At 28.7% G+C, this 17230-nt stretch overlaps 1 protein-coding gene and 1 long non-coding RNA gene across 2 annotated transcripts; both read left to right on the top strand.

Moving 5' to 3' along the window:
- The first annotated feature begins 2894 nt into the window (after positions 1-2894).
- Positions 2895-4310, top strand: LOC112714910 (uncharacterized). Its single transcript, XR_003159398.3, has 3 exons — positions 2895-3111; positions 3221-3449; positions 3941-4310. It is a non-coding gene; the product is annotated as an uncharacterized lncRNA (long non-coding RNA).
- A 5461-nt stretch (positions 4311-9771) lies between these two features.
- LOC112714909 (WAT1-related protein At1g68170) lies at positions 9772-16902 on the top strand. The gene is made up of 5 exons (XM_025766606.3): positions 9772-10696; positions 11146-11208; positions 15701-15817; positions 15888-16457; positions 16564-16902. The coding sequence occupies exons 1-5, from the start codon at positions 10503-10505 to the stop codon at positions 16757-16759; spliced, it is 1140 nt and encodes a 379-aa protein (XP_025622391.1). The 5' UTR covers positions 9772-10502; the 3' UTR covers positions 16760-16902.
- Positions 16903-17230: the final 328 nt, after the last annotated feature.

Raw genomic sequence — 17230 nt, forward strand, 5'->3', positions numbered from 1 at the left:
GCCTTTTTCACCAGGAGACTCAGACAGACAAAACTAAAGAAAATACAAAATGAAACATTGAAGGAGAAGAACTTTGTTAGCTAAGGGTAGCTATGAGAACTCTGTGCTTTCTCTTCTTGTCTCAAGCCTTGGCCGTTCACCCTTATTATAGAAAGGGAAGCTTCCAAGGTTTAAACGGTTCAACCGAGCCAACATCTTCTTCTTCAACACCAAAACCGGTTCGGACAGAGGGAGGAGAGAAGGAAACCGAAAGCAAAACCAACATGCATGTACCTCTCTCTCATCCCTTCTCATCAAGCTTCATCAATGTGAGCCTTCTATCTTGACTTGGTCCCCAAGAAAGAATTCTGATCCTTGATGAACTCTTGATCCTTGACAGCTCCATCTGTTCCATTTTTAGTTCCTCCTCCACGTAGCCTCTGTAACTACCTTCTGTGATGGATGAACAAAAGTGGAAATGAGATTCACTTCAGAGATCTTCTTCTCTGACCGAATCAGATTGCTTCTACTTTAGGCATGGAGATCTTGAGGCTTCTTCTCCACATCTTGCCCTTAGTGGCAAAAATCCTAGCCACGCCATACTGTAGATCTTCTTTTTGCAAGGGTCATCATCACCTTGGCCGCTTGCTTGTTCATAGCTTCTCTGCTTCTACCTCTATTAACTTTTTCCAATTTTTTTCCTGATAGAAGTGACACACGAAAACAAGAGAGAGAAGAGAGAGAAGAAAAAGAAAACTTTGGAAGTAATGAGTGAAATTAAAATCAATTAAAATCCACTTCCTATCCTTATGCATTGTAATGTGTGAGACATTGAAAGCTATCAAATCAATGTAAACTTTCTCTTTCCTGTTACCAATGTAATTAAATCAAGTTAATTGAATTTGAATTTCACCAAAAGAGAACCACTTCTCTTTCCTTTCTTTTTCTTTTCAAATTCGGACCATGAGAAAATTGGTCTTTCAACACACGATTTTGGGCTGCTTCATAATTTTCTAGCCCAATTCACATTTGTGAACCATTAAATATATCAGCCACATATCATATAGAATTTTTGAACCAAAGATTGATTGTTTGTCAATATTTTGGGCTATTTGTTGCTTATGCCCAATGATCAAAATTATGCATAAAAAACAGAAATTATTTATCAAATAATTTGAATCCAAAATCAAATTAATAATTCTTAATAATAATTTGTAACAGTGTTTGATCATCATAATAATTTGGAGTTTTCCAAACTCAACAATTACTTAACCGCATGTTCGCTTATTAGGTGTTTTGCATATATATTCTTATAAAAAATTTCTAAGACGAAGTGATTTTTAATTAAATTTAACTAAGTTGTTTAATTATTTTTTATATTTATGCGTGTTTTTTTCTCTTTCGTACATTGTTGTTCTTTTTTTCTTTGTTTTTATATTATTTTCTGATAAATTCTGAATAATTCAAAACTCTTCTCCTTCTTCTTTATTATTATCATCATCTTCTTTTTTTTAACTTCTCGTAACTCTTTGTTTTACCTCATAAAATATATATATATATATATATATATATATAATGTTGTAAAAATTATCAAGAAGAGGATGAAAAAAAGAAAAAAATGCAGTAATAATAAAACAATAAAAAAATAAAGATGACAAAAAATATGTAAAGAAAAAAAATATAAAAGAAAAGAAAAAAATGCAAAAAAAAGAAAAACGTAAAAAAAAAATACGGAATATAAAATAGTAGCGTGTTCATACGCTATAATAATAAAACTAATTTTTGTTGGGCTTAAATTAATTTGATTATATTTAATTGTTAAAAAAATTTAAATGTGTAACATCGCTCTATTGTTATGTTACACTAATTAAACTAAATTACAGATCAGAAAAGCTATTTCAACTCTAATTTGGGGTCCAACATAAATATTTCATTCTTTCTCTATAGAATACGTTTTGGGCAATATGCGAGTGGATTCACATCTGATAGGATAGTTTTATATTAGTGAGGTAAGGGTGTGATGGACAAGCAATGCAATCAAGTAGTAGGAAGTAATTGAATCCTCATCACCATGCAGCATCGCATTTGACCATCAATATTTACTAAATCAGGAAGGACACAAACATTTATCATTGCCGCTACTGTTCCATGCCAAAGGAAACACACCATGAAAAATATTAGGTGATAATATTATTTTTTTTTATCAATATTAGTTAATATTTATTTAATATTTTATTTTTAAATCTTTAAAATTTAAATTTTAATATTTAGTGTTTAGAATATTAGTTAAAATTGATAAATTTTATTAGTTATATAATATTATTCTAAATGATTATACCACTTAATGAGATGAAGAACAAATTGGAACAATAAACAAAGTAAACAAAAATACAAAGTAATTATTAACTATAGATTTTTCACTAATATAAATATTACAGATAAAGGAGTTCCTTTAAATTAACTAATATAGTAATATGGTAATAGTAAATTAAAAAATTAATTTTCTCATTTATTTGAAGAATAATGTTAAACATATATTGCCAACGAGTTATAGTTCAAATGACATAATCTTTCTATACTCATCTAGAAGTCGTAAATTTAAATTTCACTCCTATTTTTGTAAGAAAAAAATGCTAAAACATTCATTGATATAAATGATTTTTTGTGTTGTTCAATATTTTATGGACTATTAAGGTTCCGGCAATAATAATTGCTTACCAAATTAAAAATCAAGCTTAGTCCAATTCAAAGTACAAGTCCACAAGCCCAATATGTTAACAATACTTTTGATCAAGGTTCTGAAAACCTGACTAAATGAGTCGGTTCGATTAGGTTAACCGAAAATTAGTTATTTAGTCGGTTTAATTGATTTTTAAAACCGTCTTATAAAAAATGGACAAAAAATTAGTTAAACTGATGGTTAACTGACAAACTGGTCAGATTTATTTAAGTTTCGATTTTTAACTTATTCTAAAACACATCGTTTTGAGTCCGGAACCTAATTCACTCACTAACCTAACCTAACCCAACAAAGCCACTCACTCAACTCTCACTCTCTACACCGTTTCCCTCTCTCAACTTTTGCTCTCACTCTCTGTGTCTCGTCGTCCACTATTTCCCACTTTTTTCGCTGTTTGTCTACTTCCCTTTCTTTTACTTTGATCTACGCCTTCAATTACGGATTTCTGACTCTCTATCTCTTTACTTTGCTTTTCTTTGTTTCTTCATCTCTGCACTGTAGATTGTGTCTCTGCTCTGCTTCGTGCCATCATTCTCCACCGTTGTTGGGTATGTACCTGAGTCTGCGTCGGTGTCAGCATCTCTAGCTCCTGATTCGAGCTTCTAATCAGTACCAGTAGCCAGCAAGTGTATAGTTCCTCCGATCTGAGATCCAACGTTATCACGGCGGCCAGAAATAAGATCTACCTCTCTTTCTCGTTCACTCGCTTTTCCGTCGATCTATCTGCCAGGTACTGGTTTATTTTTTTTAATGCAGAGTTCAATTTTTGAATTCTTACTGTTGTCAGTATGAGAAATCTTTTCTGTCTTGCTGTTATAGAAATTGAAATCTTTTCTGTCTTTTTTGTCTTTTACGGTCGACCCAATTGAACCATTGAATCAATTATTCGACTGGTTCAATGATCGATCCGATTCTCGTAACCTTGCTTTTGACTTTTTTACACCAATTTGATATCTACTTTTTATCTTAAAATTTATATTATTTGTTTCAAAACTATTAGAATAATTAGAAAAGTTTAATTTTGATATTTTAATAGTGTAAAATATTTTATTAAATTATGTAATTATATTCATTTTTTAGATAATTATTCATATAATTAATATAAAAAATAATATTTTTATTGATTTAACATTATATAATTAAATATACATATAAAATTATTTTATATTAATAATACATTAAAATTAAATTCTAATTAAAAAATTTAATTAAATTTTGCAGGAATGCGGAGTAGTGTACTAATCTGAATATATGTGTTATAATCTGAAGGTCATTTCAGGGTTATCATATCTTTAGTAGGCGGAAAAAATGTAGTAAAAGGAGCGAAAAGCCATCACACACTTGACACTTGCCCGAAAAAGAAACGAGTAATTAAAGAGGCAGAAGCTGCTTTAATTTGCCATTGCCCAAAAGTGGATTGCATGTATGCATGCAAATATCTTTCATTCTTTAATTTCTTTTTCTTTATTTGATATTTACAGAATTTTTCTTTCTCAATGACTTTGATTGATGCTGCCTCTATTTTTCCTTTTCGTCAATATGGAAGCTAAGTGCAATTACTATTTCATGGGAAGATTTAATTTGGAGAAAATCATGAGTATTATTGTCTTGTGGCTGGTCATTTATCATTAATATTTAAGAGACAATAAAAAACCAATTTAAATAATTTAAAATTATTTTATTTAGTAGTTATTAATTGTTACTAGAATAATTATACAACTAAATGTAATAAATATATAATTATAGATATTATATATAAAATTTTAAATGTTATATTATATAAAATAATTTTAAATATTATTTTTTAGCGTTACCGAATATCTATATATGTTCATTACCATCAACGTACAATCCAATATTATTAAGTAGACGTTACCTGTCTCATCAATTTGTTCAACTTTCGCAAGCAACTCTATTAATCCAGCAAATGATGAGACCAAGTACGACCTGGCTAGATAATAATATTAGTATTATAGGAGTAGTTAAGTATGCTCTATGTTTTATATAAAAGTAATGCTACTATCACAGCCAGTTAACATTATTCTAATAGATTGTCAAATAATAAAATTAGTACAAAATCTATTAAGATGAATTTTTATTAAGTTTAACAATATTACTTCTAGTTGAGTTTGGGATATTTTTTTAAATTTAAAAATTTTAGATGTTTTTAATATATTAAAATTGACTATAATATTAACGATACAATATTGACTCAGTTCTATTAGGTTAGCTATATGTTGCGTATTATCAACAATTTTCACAAAAGGTGGTAAAATGATATCTTGAGCGATTATATATCCGGAACCGTTGATACAAATAGATGCGTCTCGAGTCCCATACAGATTACTTCTCAATACTATTTCTTTCAAATTCATTAAAATTTCATGTATTGATTCTTGAATACCTACTATGGTCGAATATTCATATGATATTTTCTCAAATTTTGCACGTGTGATACATGTTCCCTCTATTTCTCCAAGCAAAACTCTTCGCATCGCAATGCCTATTGTATCAGCTTGGCCTTTTATAAGTAGAGACAGAATAAAGCGTCCATAATAAAGGCGCTTACTGTCTACTCTTGATTCAACACACTTCCACTGTAGTGTTCGAGTAGATACTCTAATTTTCTCTCGAACCATAATAATCAATTCTTTTTTTCAAATCCTTGAATTGTTTATTTCTCTTGTCTTGAAATTTATTCTATATTTTCTATTTTTATCTTTTGTTTTACATTACACACGTCGTTTTTTAGGGGACCTACACCCATTATGTGGCATAGGGGTTACATCCCGTATAAAATTTAAGAGTATGCCACTTCTACGAATAGCTCTTAATGCCGCATCTCTTCCGAGACCAGGACCCTTTATCATGACTTCTGCTCGTTGCATGCCTTGATTCGCTACTGTTCGAATAACATTTTCTGCTGCGGTTTGGGCAGCAAATGGTGTTCCCCTTCGCATGCCTTTGAATCCACAAGTACCTGCAGAGGACCACGAAATTACCCGACCCCGTACATCGGTAACAGTGACAATGGTATTGTTGAAACTAGCTTGAACATGAATAATGCCCTTTGGTATTTTACGAGCATATTTATATTTTTGCGAAAATAATACGGTTAATTTTTGTCATAAAATATTTATCCAAAAAATTTAAATTAATAAAAAATAGTAACATAAATAATTATATCTCTGTAATAGTAGGCCAAGTTAAATGTGATCTCTTGTTGGTTATTTAGTTTACAAGTTAATGTGTTTTTCCTAATTCTGATTATTAAAGTACCAATATTTAAACTTGTTTATAAGGTACCATTTGTTTTGAGGTATTGAGACAGAGATTAAAAAGTTGAGATTCAGTATTATGTTTATTGGTTCAGAGACTGATACTAAATTTTTCGTCTCTGTTATCAAAATTTCAGTATTTCAGTACTTCCAAAAAATAGGGACACAGTGGACTAAAATTTTTAATAACATTTTATACCTAAAATACTCTCATTTCAATTAATTAATTCCAACTTCATTCTTTGTACAAATTAAATAGAGTTTCATTCTTATTTTAATTTTTGTCTCCTACTTTACACTAAACAAAATACTAAAATTTATTTCAATTTTTATTTTAGTTTTTTCGTCTCTATCTCTCCACCAGACGCTACCTAATAATTGTAAGCTGATAAGTTATATAGTAGAAGTATAGAACACATGCATTAAAGTGTTGATGAAGAAAAAACGAGTAAGAACCATATGAGCCTTTTCCTCTACTTTGCTTACTACTCTTTCATTCTTGTTTTTTGTTTACTATATACGTTGGTTTACTAATCTTGCACGGCTCTAAAAACATGTATATATCCATCATCAACATTACTACCACTATACGGCACTATCAGCATGCAATGCTTTTTGTGACGCTTAAAAAAGATTGGATTACAAGTTACAACAGACCTGAACTCTGATCAAATTAATGGAGAGTAGCATATAATAATAATCTTAGTGATGAGGTTTCATTTTCATGTTGCTATAGTGCGGTAACCAAATTAGGGAAAGTAAAATATAATATTATGTGTATGTGTGAATTGAATTTTTAAAGCAGGGAATATTATTATTCTATAAAACCCAAAGTGCCAATGTCTGTAAACGTAACCTCCACAACACTAATAAGTAACACAAGTAGAAAGGTGTTCATCATCATCATCATAACTATATATGATTCATCTCCTCCTTTTCATGAATAGTTATTGATAGAATATAACTAGGATGAATTAGTATTATTTAGTATATTTGAATATTTATTATAGAAAATTACGTCTTTATTATTATGATTCTCTTAATATCTATAAATATTTTTTTATATTGTATTATTTTAAACAAGTTGAATAGACAACTTGAGTAGACAATTTAAATACACTCAATAATACACAAATTATAGTCTCTTGTTTCTAACATGGTATCAGAGCCATAGTATTCTCCTTGAAGATGATAGGTTGTTTTCCTTGCGGTAAAATTACTGTAATTTTTGTTTTTTTTTTTCTCTATGTCATTCTTCTTTCCCTTTTGTCACTCCTTTGCTGTTTTTCACCTCACCCACTAGCCTATTTTCTCTGTTTTGTATTTTTTTCGAGTCGAATGATCAAACACCATTGTCATCCGCTGTTTACTTATTCTCATGAAGAAATCATATAGTTTTCGTTCTCTCGTGGCAGTTTCGTCAGCGTTTTCTCGTGGCAGTTCTATCTGCCTTCTCTCGTGGCATTTTTGCCTGTATTTTCTTGTTACAGTTCCGTTTGCGTTTCTCTCCGGCAGTTCCATCTGCGTTTCATTCAGATAGCGTCAGTTCCATCTGCGCTTACTTCAGACAAGCGGCAGTTCCATCTGCGCTTCTTTCAGACAAGCGGCAGTTCCGTCTGCGCTTCCTTTAGACAAGCAGTTCCATCTGTGCTTCCTTCTAGCAGTTCCGTCTGCACCTGTTTTATCAATTTATGCATTTTTTTCTCTTTCTTTCGTTGTTTTAAATAAGTTTTAACTTGAGTTTGAAGGGGATGTTAGAATATAATTAGGATCAATTAGGATCAATTAGTATTATTTAGTATATCTGAGTATTTATTATAGGAGATTACGTCTTTATTATTATGATTCTGTTAGTACCTATAAATACCATCATTTTAGACAATTTAAATAAACAACTTGATTACACTCAATAATATACCATTTTTTCTCCAATTATTACAAATTTCATGTCTTTTAAACGTTAAATATTTCTCATCTCATGAGTTAATTTTTTTTTTAAATTGAGTTAGACACATTTAGTACAATCTCAATTCTAATAAATAGATTATATAAATTATATTATAGCCGAATTTAACAATAATATCATAATATTAAAACAAAAATATCCATAAATATTAAAATTCAATTACTGATTAATCAGTTATAATATATTAGTGTATATTTATGCATACTATTTATATATTTTTCAGTAAGATAATCAACTATTAAAATAATTAAATTTAATATATCAGAATAATAAAATATTTTTACAGCGATTAATCAATAATATAATCAAACTAATGGTTCATATTAAAATTAGTATTAATTATTAGATATATATCATGACTATTTGGTTGCATAAAAACATATATACCGAAGGAGAGGAAACATTGAAAGGGATTGGAAAAGTGTGATTAAATGGAAATAAATGAAAGGATAAAAGCATAGGACGATCCACTCGTGTACATGCATGAAGCCAAGTGGCTATTATTGTTGTCACTTTCATTTTCCACCATTTGCCTAAACTCACCATACATGACTCATTATGCTTATAAATGGAAGAGGCCAAGTTTGCTTTTTTGTGGTTATTGAATCACATACGGGATGCTTAATTATAATTAATTTATTGCCTTTAATTCGGAGTAGTAGTAATGAGTGGATGCTGATTTTCCTGACCCAAGGGTGAATGCTACCAAGCAAGCCAATGAGGACCATATATTTATCATCAAATAATGCCTTTGCGCTTGCAAAGAAGCTTCTTATTAGGTATGTCATTGGGGTTAATTAATTAATTAATTAATTGATTCCACTGAATATTATATAGTATATGACTAAGGAATAATTATTACAGAACATTTTCTCTTCTCCGGATCCGCTATTTTAATTTCCCCTACAACATGTTACCGGTATATTAATTACAACCGTGCACTATTTTATATATATTCACATAATATTATTCTTATAATATATATATATATCACAGCAATCCAATATTGGAAGCACGTTAGGTAGCTAGAGGCTAGAAATTAAAGATGGCGAGTTTCAAAAAGTTCATGCCACTATATTGTTTTTTAATAAGAAGAAAGTAATGAAATTCTGAACATCCCACTATAGAGCTTGATGATGAGAGTTCTGCTGCTAATTAGTTTGTTAAAGATATAACAATTGAAAGCTCTATGTTTAAAAAAGTAAAAATTTAAACTTTAATGAACTCCAAAAATAATAAAAAAGATAGGCTTTTATTTAAAAAATATTAAAAATATAACTATTTATATTTTTTTATTAACTTAAATATTTTGAAAAAAAAATAGTATCATAAAATAGTTTTATTTCATGCCTAGCTGAATCTCTAATTTCTTGAGTGTGTGCTATTATAGTATAACACCAAAAATGGCATCTGTTTAAGGCCAGATTACTAGATTCGGCTAAAAATGAGGTACAATCGTCCCAAAACAAAGAGTACTATAGCATTAAATAATTATTATAGAAACAACCCACATCCCACAAATGCATACTCTCCAATTCCACCCATGTTCTTTGACCTGCAAGGTTTTTGAGTTCATGTATACAACCATTGCATACATGTGGATTTGTAGTATATTCTACTCTTTAATTATTTTAATTTTCTGCCACACAAACCCACTCAGGATTAAAATAACATATTTAACGTGGCACGCACTTAATATATATATCTTAATTAGTCAGAGTTTATGTTATATGTTGCCAATAATAAGAAATACATCAATCAATAAACTAACCTATATATGTTGTAATACTTTTTGAAAGCTGATCTTCACTACTAATAACAATAACTGAGATTCTCTCATATTTAAGCTTAACCAAGAAAAAAATTTCATGAGAGATTTGGAGGTACAAGGGAACATACATATCAATAGGATGCTTCTATATACATGATGCATATATCCCATATCTCATGTTTGAGGCTCAAGTTAATTAAGAATAGAATAAGAACAGAGAACACGATGAATTGAAGGAGGCAGAGAGGGAGACCTCACAAGAATTCATCACTGAGATTCAATTCATATTGCAGCAGGAGTTGATTGATGTGCACAGTAGCCAGCTAGTAGTAGCTAGTGTTGCACCCATATTCATATATTCTCTAGACTTGAAATTGACCCTTAATGAAGGTCCACTATCCACGTGGCAGCGCACCAACCAAATAAGAAGATTGATTTTTATAGATATTTAATTTATATATTTTATAAGGATTGCACAAGTGTGCTAAGGTTTTACTTTTATTACTCTGTTACATGACACATCATCACGCATATCTAGTTTGACATTAAATGATAACGTGGGAAACAAAGAAAAACAAATTAGCACCGCTTCTTTAATTTCTTTTTGGGTTGAAAGAGCACTTACCTTGCATTGCCCATAAATACCGACTCTCCACTCTATAATATGCCACTGCCCCACAATCACACTCCACACTCTACACTCTTCACTCCTCATCACCCAATCAACTAATTAATGTATATGCATATCTCTGTTTAATTATATTGAGGATGAAGAACATGTGGAAGGTGGTGGAAGTGGTGAAGCCGGTGGTGTTGATGGTGATTGTGCAGATAGCAAATGCATGGGTCAATGTTCTCTACAAGCTTGCTGTCAACGATGGCATGAGCCTCAGAGTAGTTGTTGCCTACCGCTATATCTTTGCTACTGCTTTCATTGCTCCTCTTGCTTATATTCTCGAGAGGTAATTAATTAATTAATTAATTAATTTTCTTCTTCAGTCTCATCATATCATATCATATCATATATAAACACGTAATTAATAATACTAGTTTAGATTCAACATGCATAGTTGATTGAAGTCCCTTCAATTCTTTGATTTGATATTTTCTATTTATCTATCTCTGTGTCCATCATGCATGATGATGATCAGATAGATGTTGTGAGTGGAGAAGAATCGAGAATGATTGTTTAACTTTCTAGGTTGCAGTAGTTCATCAAATCGAGGTTCTGCTTTTGGTGTAGATATGGAATGATGAATTGAATTATTATTAGTGGGAGTGGGGTGGACCCACGAGGTTGTAGTAGTGTTCATAATGATAATGGTTTTGAAACAACATATCATGTCCAATCCTTCAATGCTATTACTATTTCAGATAATTACTTTGCTTCTTTGATGATGATTTTTCGCAGGAAGACAAGGACAAAGATGACTTGGACCATTCTCTTTCAGTCATTCTTGTGCGGTTTATTTGGGTATGTATCTTCACTATTCACTATACTCATTCAATTCATCATGCATGTTTATAATTGCTTCTTTTTATATTGTATTTCCATGCATCTATCTAGTAGTGTAGCTATACCTAAATTTAGAAAAACAAAACTTTTAATTCTTATTATTTCTATTAAAAACTGGATTAGACTCAATCATATAGTTTTTTTTATATTGTTGATACTTATTAGTATATTAACCTCATTTATTCTGCCACTTTTTCTTCTTGCGTGTCTGTTTTACATAAAGTTTGGGGAAATGAAAGTTAGCTTTGTATTAGTAGTTAAAATTTACCAGATTTCTCTAGCATTCCAAGGCCAGGCCTTGTTTATTAACTCCTACTTTTTCTCCTAGCTATATGAAAAATATAAATAAAAAAATTAGAAAATTATCAAAATTTATTGTTTTTTATTATTAAATATTTAAAATATTTAAAAATATAGAATAAAAAATATTATTAAATTATTAAACAATAAAATTATACTTAAAAAAATTAAATTAATAATTAAATAATATAAAAAATAATAAATTTTAATAATTTGATAGTATTTTTCTGACAAACAATACTAAATTGTAACGGCATGTAAAATTTAAAACTTGGATCGATAATGACAAAGATCCCTAATGCGCCACGTATTTATTTAAGGTGACATGGGCTATTGCTTGAACATGTAAGAAGACTCATTTATATATCAATACAAGCAACAAAAAGTATGATATATTTTGATTTTATTAACCCTTTTAGACACTGTGTGCGTTACACACTGGTCGCATTATAAACTTAAAAAAAAAAAAAAGAAAAAATTAACACTTTAGGTCAGGGCCTTTTTTAAATTTTTAAGATTTAATTACTCTATTGGTTTTATAGTTTTATGAAATTTTTAATTAAGTTTTTATATTTTCTTTAATTAAATCTTTGCATTAATTTTTTTTAATTGAGTTAATACATTTTTTTTCTTTTATTTGAGTCCCTGTGTTAATTTTTTTTAGTTGGATATCTATATAATTAAGTTAATTACTATTAAGAGAAATCTAATTAAAAAAAATTAGTACAAAAATTAATTAAAAAATATAAGAACCTAATTAAAAATTTTACAAAATTATAAGATAAACAGAATAATTAAATCAATTTTTAATATACAACTCCTATTTTTATTACGGGTGTATTTCAGGGGCGGGGTCTCTCACCTGAAAGGACCATGACCCTCTAAATTAACTTGTCTTTATAAATTAGATATAAAATTTTAGCTTTTTTTATTTTTTATTTTAATATTTTTATATTAAAAAAATTAAATTTTGGTCTCTTCCTAAATTTCATTCTACCTCTGGTCTTAGCGTATTTGTTTCTGTTTTTCTTTTAAATTAATTAGATTCATCAATTACAAACAATAAGTTGAAAAATTTAAGTCGAATTAAAGTGTCTAGAGTATTCAAGATCTTTAAAGATGAGTTGAAAGCTTTTTACTTGATCAAAGTATAACTTTTTTTTTTTGGACAGTAATCAAAGTATAACTTGAAGATTCTAAAAGTTTAAAGAAACAAAAATAAAATTGAATTAGAATATGACAACTAAATACAAGTTTAATTTGTAAGTAAAGAAACATATAATAGAATTTTACTTTTTTTCACCACCAATCAGAGAACATCTTAGATATTCAAATTAGTTATAATTATTTACTTATAAATAAAAATTTTCATATGATATTATTCTTAAGTCCAGTTTGTAAGAAATATAATGTGAGTTTAAGAGGTTTTTTTTATTAAGAGAGTTAATAAAAAATAAAGATATTTTTATTGTTATAATATTATTCTTTTTTTAATATATTGTTATATTATTATTGAAAAAAATTATATTAAAATTATGTTATATCATTGTTGAGATATTGATGTGAATGAACGATTTTAGGACCAATTAATTATAGGATTTATACTTACAGTTTCTAATTTAAAAAATTATTTTTTTTATTAAAACAATTACTTTTCACATATTTTTAAAAATTAATATTTTATTTCTTTTCAACCATAATATAAAAAAGAAAAGAAAAGTTATAAAATAAATCTTTTTAAAATAAAGCAAACTATACTCATTCAATTCATCATGCATGTATATGTTCATCTTTTCCTTTAAACTTTCAACACCTATAATTGCTTCTTTTTATATTGTATTTCCATGCATCTACTAGTGTAGCTAAACCTAAATTTAGAAAAACAAAACTTTTACACCATGTTTTTAATTCTTATTATTTCTATTAAATACTGGATTATACTCAATCATGTAAATTTTTTTATATTGTTAATACTTATTAGTATATTAACCTCATTTATTCTGCCACTTTTTCTTGTTCCGTGTTTGTTTTACATAAAGTTTGGGGAAATGAAAGTTAGCTTTGTAGTAAGTAGTTATAATTTACCAGACTTCTCTAGCATTCCAAGGCCGGGCCTTGTTTATCAACTCCTACTTTTTCTCCTATATGAAAATATAAATGAAAATAATGGAATTAGAGATTCTTTAAATATTATTTTTTATTCAGATTTTAATTTTTAGAAGAAAATAAATAAATATTTTTTTTATCTTTTGAATAATTGATACGTAAAAGTAAATATTTAAATTAATTAATCAGTGTAATTAGGTATTTTTAAAAATTATCCATTGTTCAACTTTTAGAAAAGGAAAAACTAAAAAACAAGTAAATCTAAAAGTTGACTAAACACAAAATCTAAAGAATAAGTAACATTTCTTTTAGCTAAATAATAATAAATTCTTAAAAAACTGAATAAAGACGGAAAGTTAAAGAAGAATTAGTATTTTTTAAATAAAAAAAGTTAAAAAATTATTAAAAATTATTACTTTTAGTTATTAAATATTTAAAAATATAAAATAAAATATATTATTAAATTATTAGACAAAAATTATATTTAAAAAATTAAATTAATAATTAATAATAAAACTAAATAAATTTTGATAATCAGATAATATTTTCGACAAACAATACTAAATTGTAACGGCATGTAAAATTTGAAATTTGGAATTTTGGATCGATAATTACAAAGATCCCTAATGCGCCACGTATTTATTTAAGGTGACATGGGATATTGCTTGAACATATAAGAAGACTCGTTTATATATCAATACAAGCAACCAAAAGTATGATATATTTTGATTTTATTAACCCTTTTAAACACTAAGTGCGTTACACACTGGTCGCATTATAAACTAAAAAAAAAAAAAAACAGAAAAAGAAAAAATTAACACCTAGGATATCAGGACCTTCGTTAAATTTTTAATATACAACGCCTACTTTATTACGGGTGTATTTCAGGGGCGGGGTCTCTCACGTGAACCCCTAAATTTTAACTTTTCTTTATAAATTAGATATAAAATTTAGTTAATTTTTTATATTAAAAAATTAAAATTTGGGGTCTCCCTAGATTTCATTCTAGCTCTGATCTTAGTGTATTTGTTTCTGTTTTTCTTTTAAATTAATTACATTCATCAAATACCAATAATAAGTTGAAAAATTTAAGTCGAATTAAAGTGTCTAGAGTAGTCAAGATCTTTAAAGATGAGTTGAAAGCTTTTTTACTTGATCAAAATATAGCTTGAAGATTCTAAAAGTATAAAGAAACAAAAATAAAATTGAATTAGAATATGACCATAATTAAATACAAACTTGTAAGCATAGAAACATATAATAGAATTTTACCTTTTTAACCACCAATCATAGAACATGTTAGACATTAAAATTAGTTATGATTATTTGCCAATAAATAAAGGTTTGCATATGATATTATTCTTAAGTTCAGTTTGTAAAAAATATGATGTGAGTTTAAGAGTTATTTTTTTCTTTTTTTCTATTTAAAAAGTTAATATAATATTATTTTTTTAATATATTGTTATATTATTGTTAATATTATTTTTTTTAATATATTGTTATATTATTGTTAAAAAAATTATATTAAAATTATGTTGTATCATTATTGAGATGTTGATGTAAGTGAATAATTTTGGGACCAATTAATTATAGAATTTATACTTACAGTTTTTAATTCAAAATTTTTTTTTTTAAAACAATTACTTTTCACATATTTTTAAAAATTAATATTTTATTATTTTCAACTATATATAAAAAAAAGTTATAAAATATATTTTTTTAAATAAAGCAAACACACTTAGCCTCGAAATAGCAATGGTTATCTATTAAGATAAAAATATACCTCATTATCTATACACTATAATTCTGTTAAATTCATATTTTATGTCGTGCATTACCTGTGCCTTACATGTAAGCACATTAAATCTAGGTGATTAGTCATATGAAATTTTTGTTGTGTATGATAGTTAAAAATAATGTATATATTTAATTAACTTGCTTAACATAATCTAATACGATATATATTATGTTGAGATGTAAGTAATGTTAACGCATTTGTATATGTAGTAGGTTAGAAGTATTTTCTCAATTAATTTGATTTCAGGGGAGCATTGCCTCAAAACTTACAAATGGAAGCACTTGCTTTAACTTCTGTAACATTTGCAACCGCCATATCCAATCTGATTCCAGCCATCACCTTCATCTTGTCTCTTTCCTTCGGGTAATTAATTGATCTACTAAGATTATATATACGTTTGTATGTTTGCTTATAAAATGTGTTTGTTGATCAGAATGGAGAGATTGAGTTTGAAAAAAGCAGCAGGAAAGGCGAAAATAATAGGAACAATGAATGGAATTGGTGGGGCAATGCTGATGACATTCTATAGAGGCGTAGAAGTTAAGATGCTATCCTTTCACATTAACCTCTTTAATCAACGAAATGGCAGCGGCGCCGTACACTCGTCACGTGGTGGTGGAGGGTTGTTTTTGCTGGGTGCTGTGTCGTCGTTCTCCAGCAATGCGTCTTATGCGTTGTGGCTAATTATTCAGGCGAAGATGAGTAGAGCATATCCATATCCATATTCAAGCACTGCACTCATGTGTGTAATGGGAGCAATTCTTTCTGTCACCTTCACATTTTGTGTTGAGAGGGATTTGACTCAGTGGAAGTTGGGTTGGAATGTCAGACTACTCACTGTAGCTTACGCGGGTACAGTGGTTTCGGGAGTAATGGTGGCTGTGATATCGTGGTGCGTACGCATGAGAGGTCCCTTGTTTGTCTCTGTTTTTAGTCCTCTCATGTTAGTGGTTGTTGCCTTTGCTGGATCCACCATTCTTGATGAAAAGCTATACCTTGGAAGGTACTTACACACACACACATATATATATATATATATATATATATATATATATATATATTACTGCATCCTAGTTACACACTTGACTAATAATGTGTGTTAATTACAGCATAATTGGATCGTTGTTGATTGTGTGCGGCTTATACCTAGTTCTATGGGGTAAAAGCAAAGAGATGACGAAAAATCAATTAGTGTCATCAAAAAGCGACAAACTTGAAATAGTGGTCAAGCCTCAAGTAGTACATGGCGTCCATAAGGATGATCAAGATCAAGATTCATTCAAAAAAGGAGGAGAACAACATTAAATAACTAATTAATGGATTCTTAATTATGTGCCTAACATAGCACCCCAAATTAAGGCATTATGTATAACTTTTACAGCTTCTGCACATAGATGTATACATAGTATTATAATGTGCCACTTGATTAATTAATTGCTTTGCCATCCTTTTCGAATCGTGCCAACATCTGATGATTTAACTAATTTTCCTAGCGCATTGGGCTCATATAAAACCATATAATCATGAGTGTTAATTATAGCATAGTTGAATCAATTAGAGGCAGCAAAGCATGAAGATAACCATGGCGTTGCCAGTGAAGACCATGCACCACAAGAAGGAGGATAATATTAATTATATGTTTTCTCGTACAGACCAAATGAAGGCATTATATGCACCTTTGCTTTGCCATCTTTTTCTTTATTGTATGGAAAGGGAAACCCTGCTTAAATTTCTTATGTTCTCTTACCCATTTTATTTATGTAGCATTTCTTTATC

The sequence above is a fragment of the Arachis hypogaea genome, chromosome 10 (genome assembly GCF_003086295.3).
Source record: "Arachis hypogaea cultivar Tifrunner chromosome 10, arahy.Tifrunner.gnm2.J5K5, whole genome shotgun sequence".
In the NCBI taxonomy this organism is placed as follows: Eukaryota; Viridiplantae; Streptophyta; class Magnoliopsida; order Fabales; family Fabaceae; genus Arachis; species Arachis hypogaea.

What these genes read in the sequence shown, in the direction of transcription:
- LOC112714909 (XM_025766606.3), top strand. Translation starts at nt 10,503, where the DNA reads ATGAAGAACATGTGGAAGGTGGTGGAAGTGGTGAAGCCGGTGGTGTTG. An exon ending in CTTGCTTATATTCTCGAGAG is followed by an intron (nt 10,697 to 11,145) that starts GTAATTAATTAA and finishes GATTTTTCGCAG; the next exon opens with GAAGACAAGGACAAAGATGA. An exon ending in GAAAAGCTATACCTTGGAAG is followed by an intron (nt 16,458 to 16,563) that starts GTACTTACACAC and finishes TGTTAATTACAG; the next exon opens with CATAATTGGATCGTTGTTGA.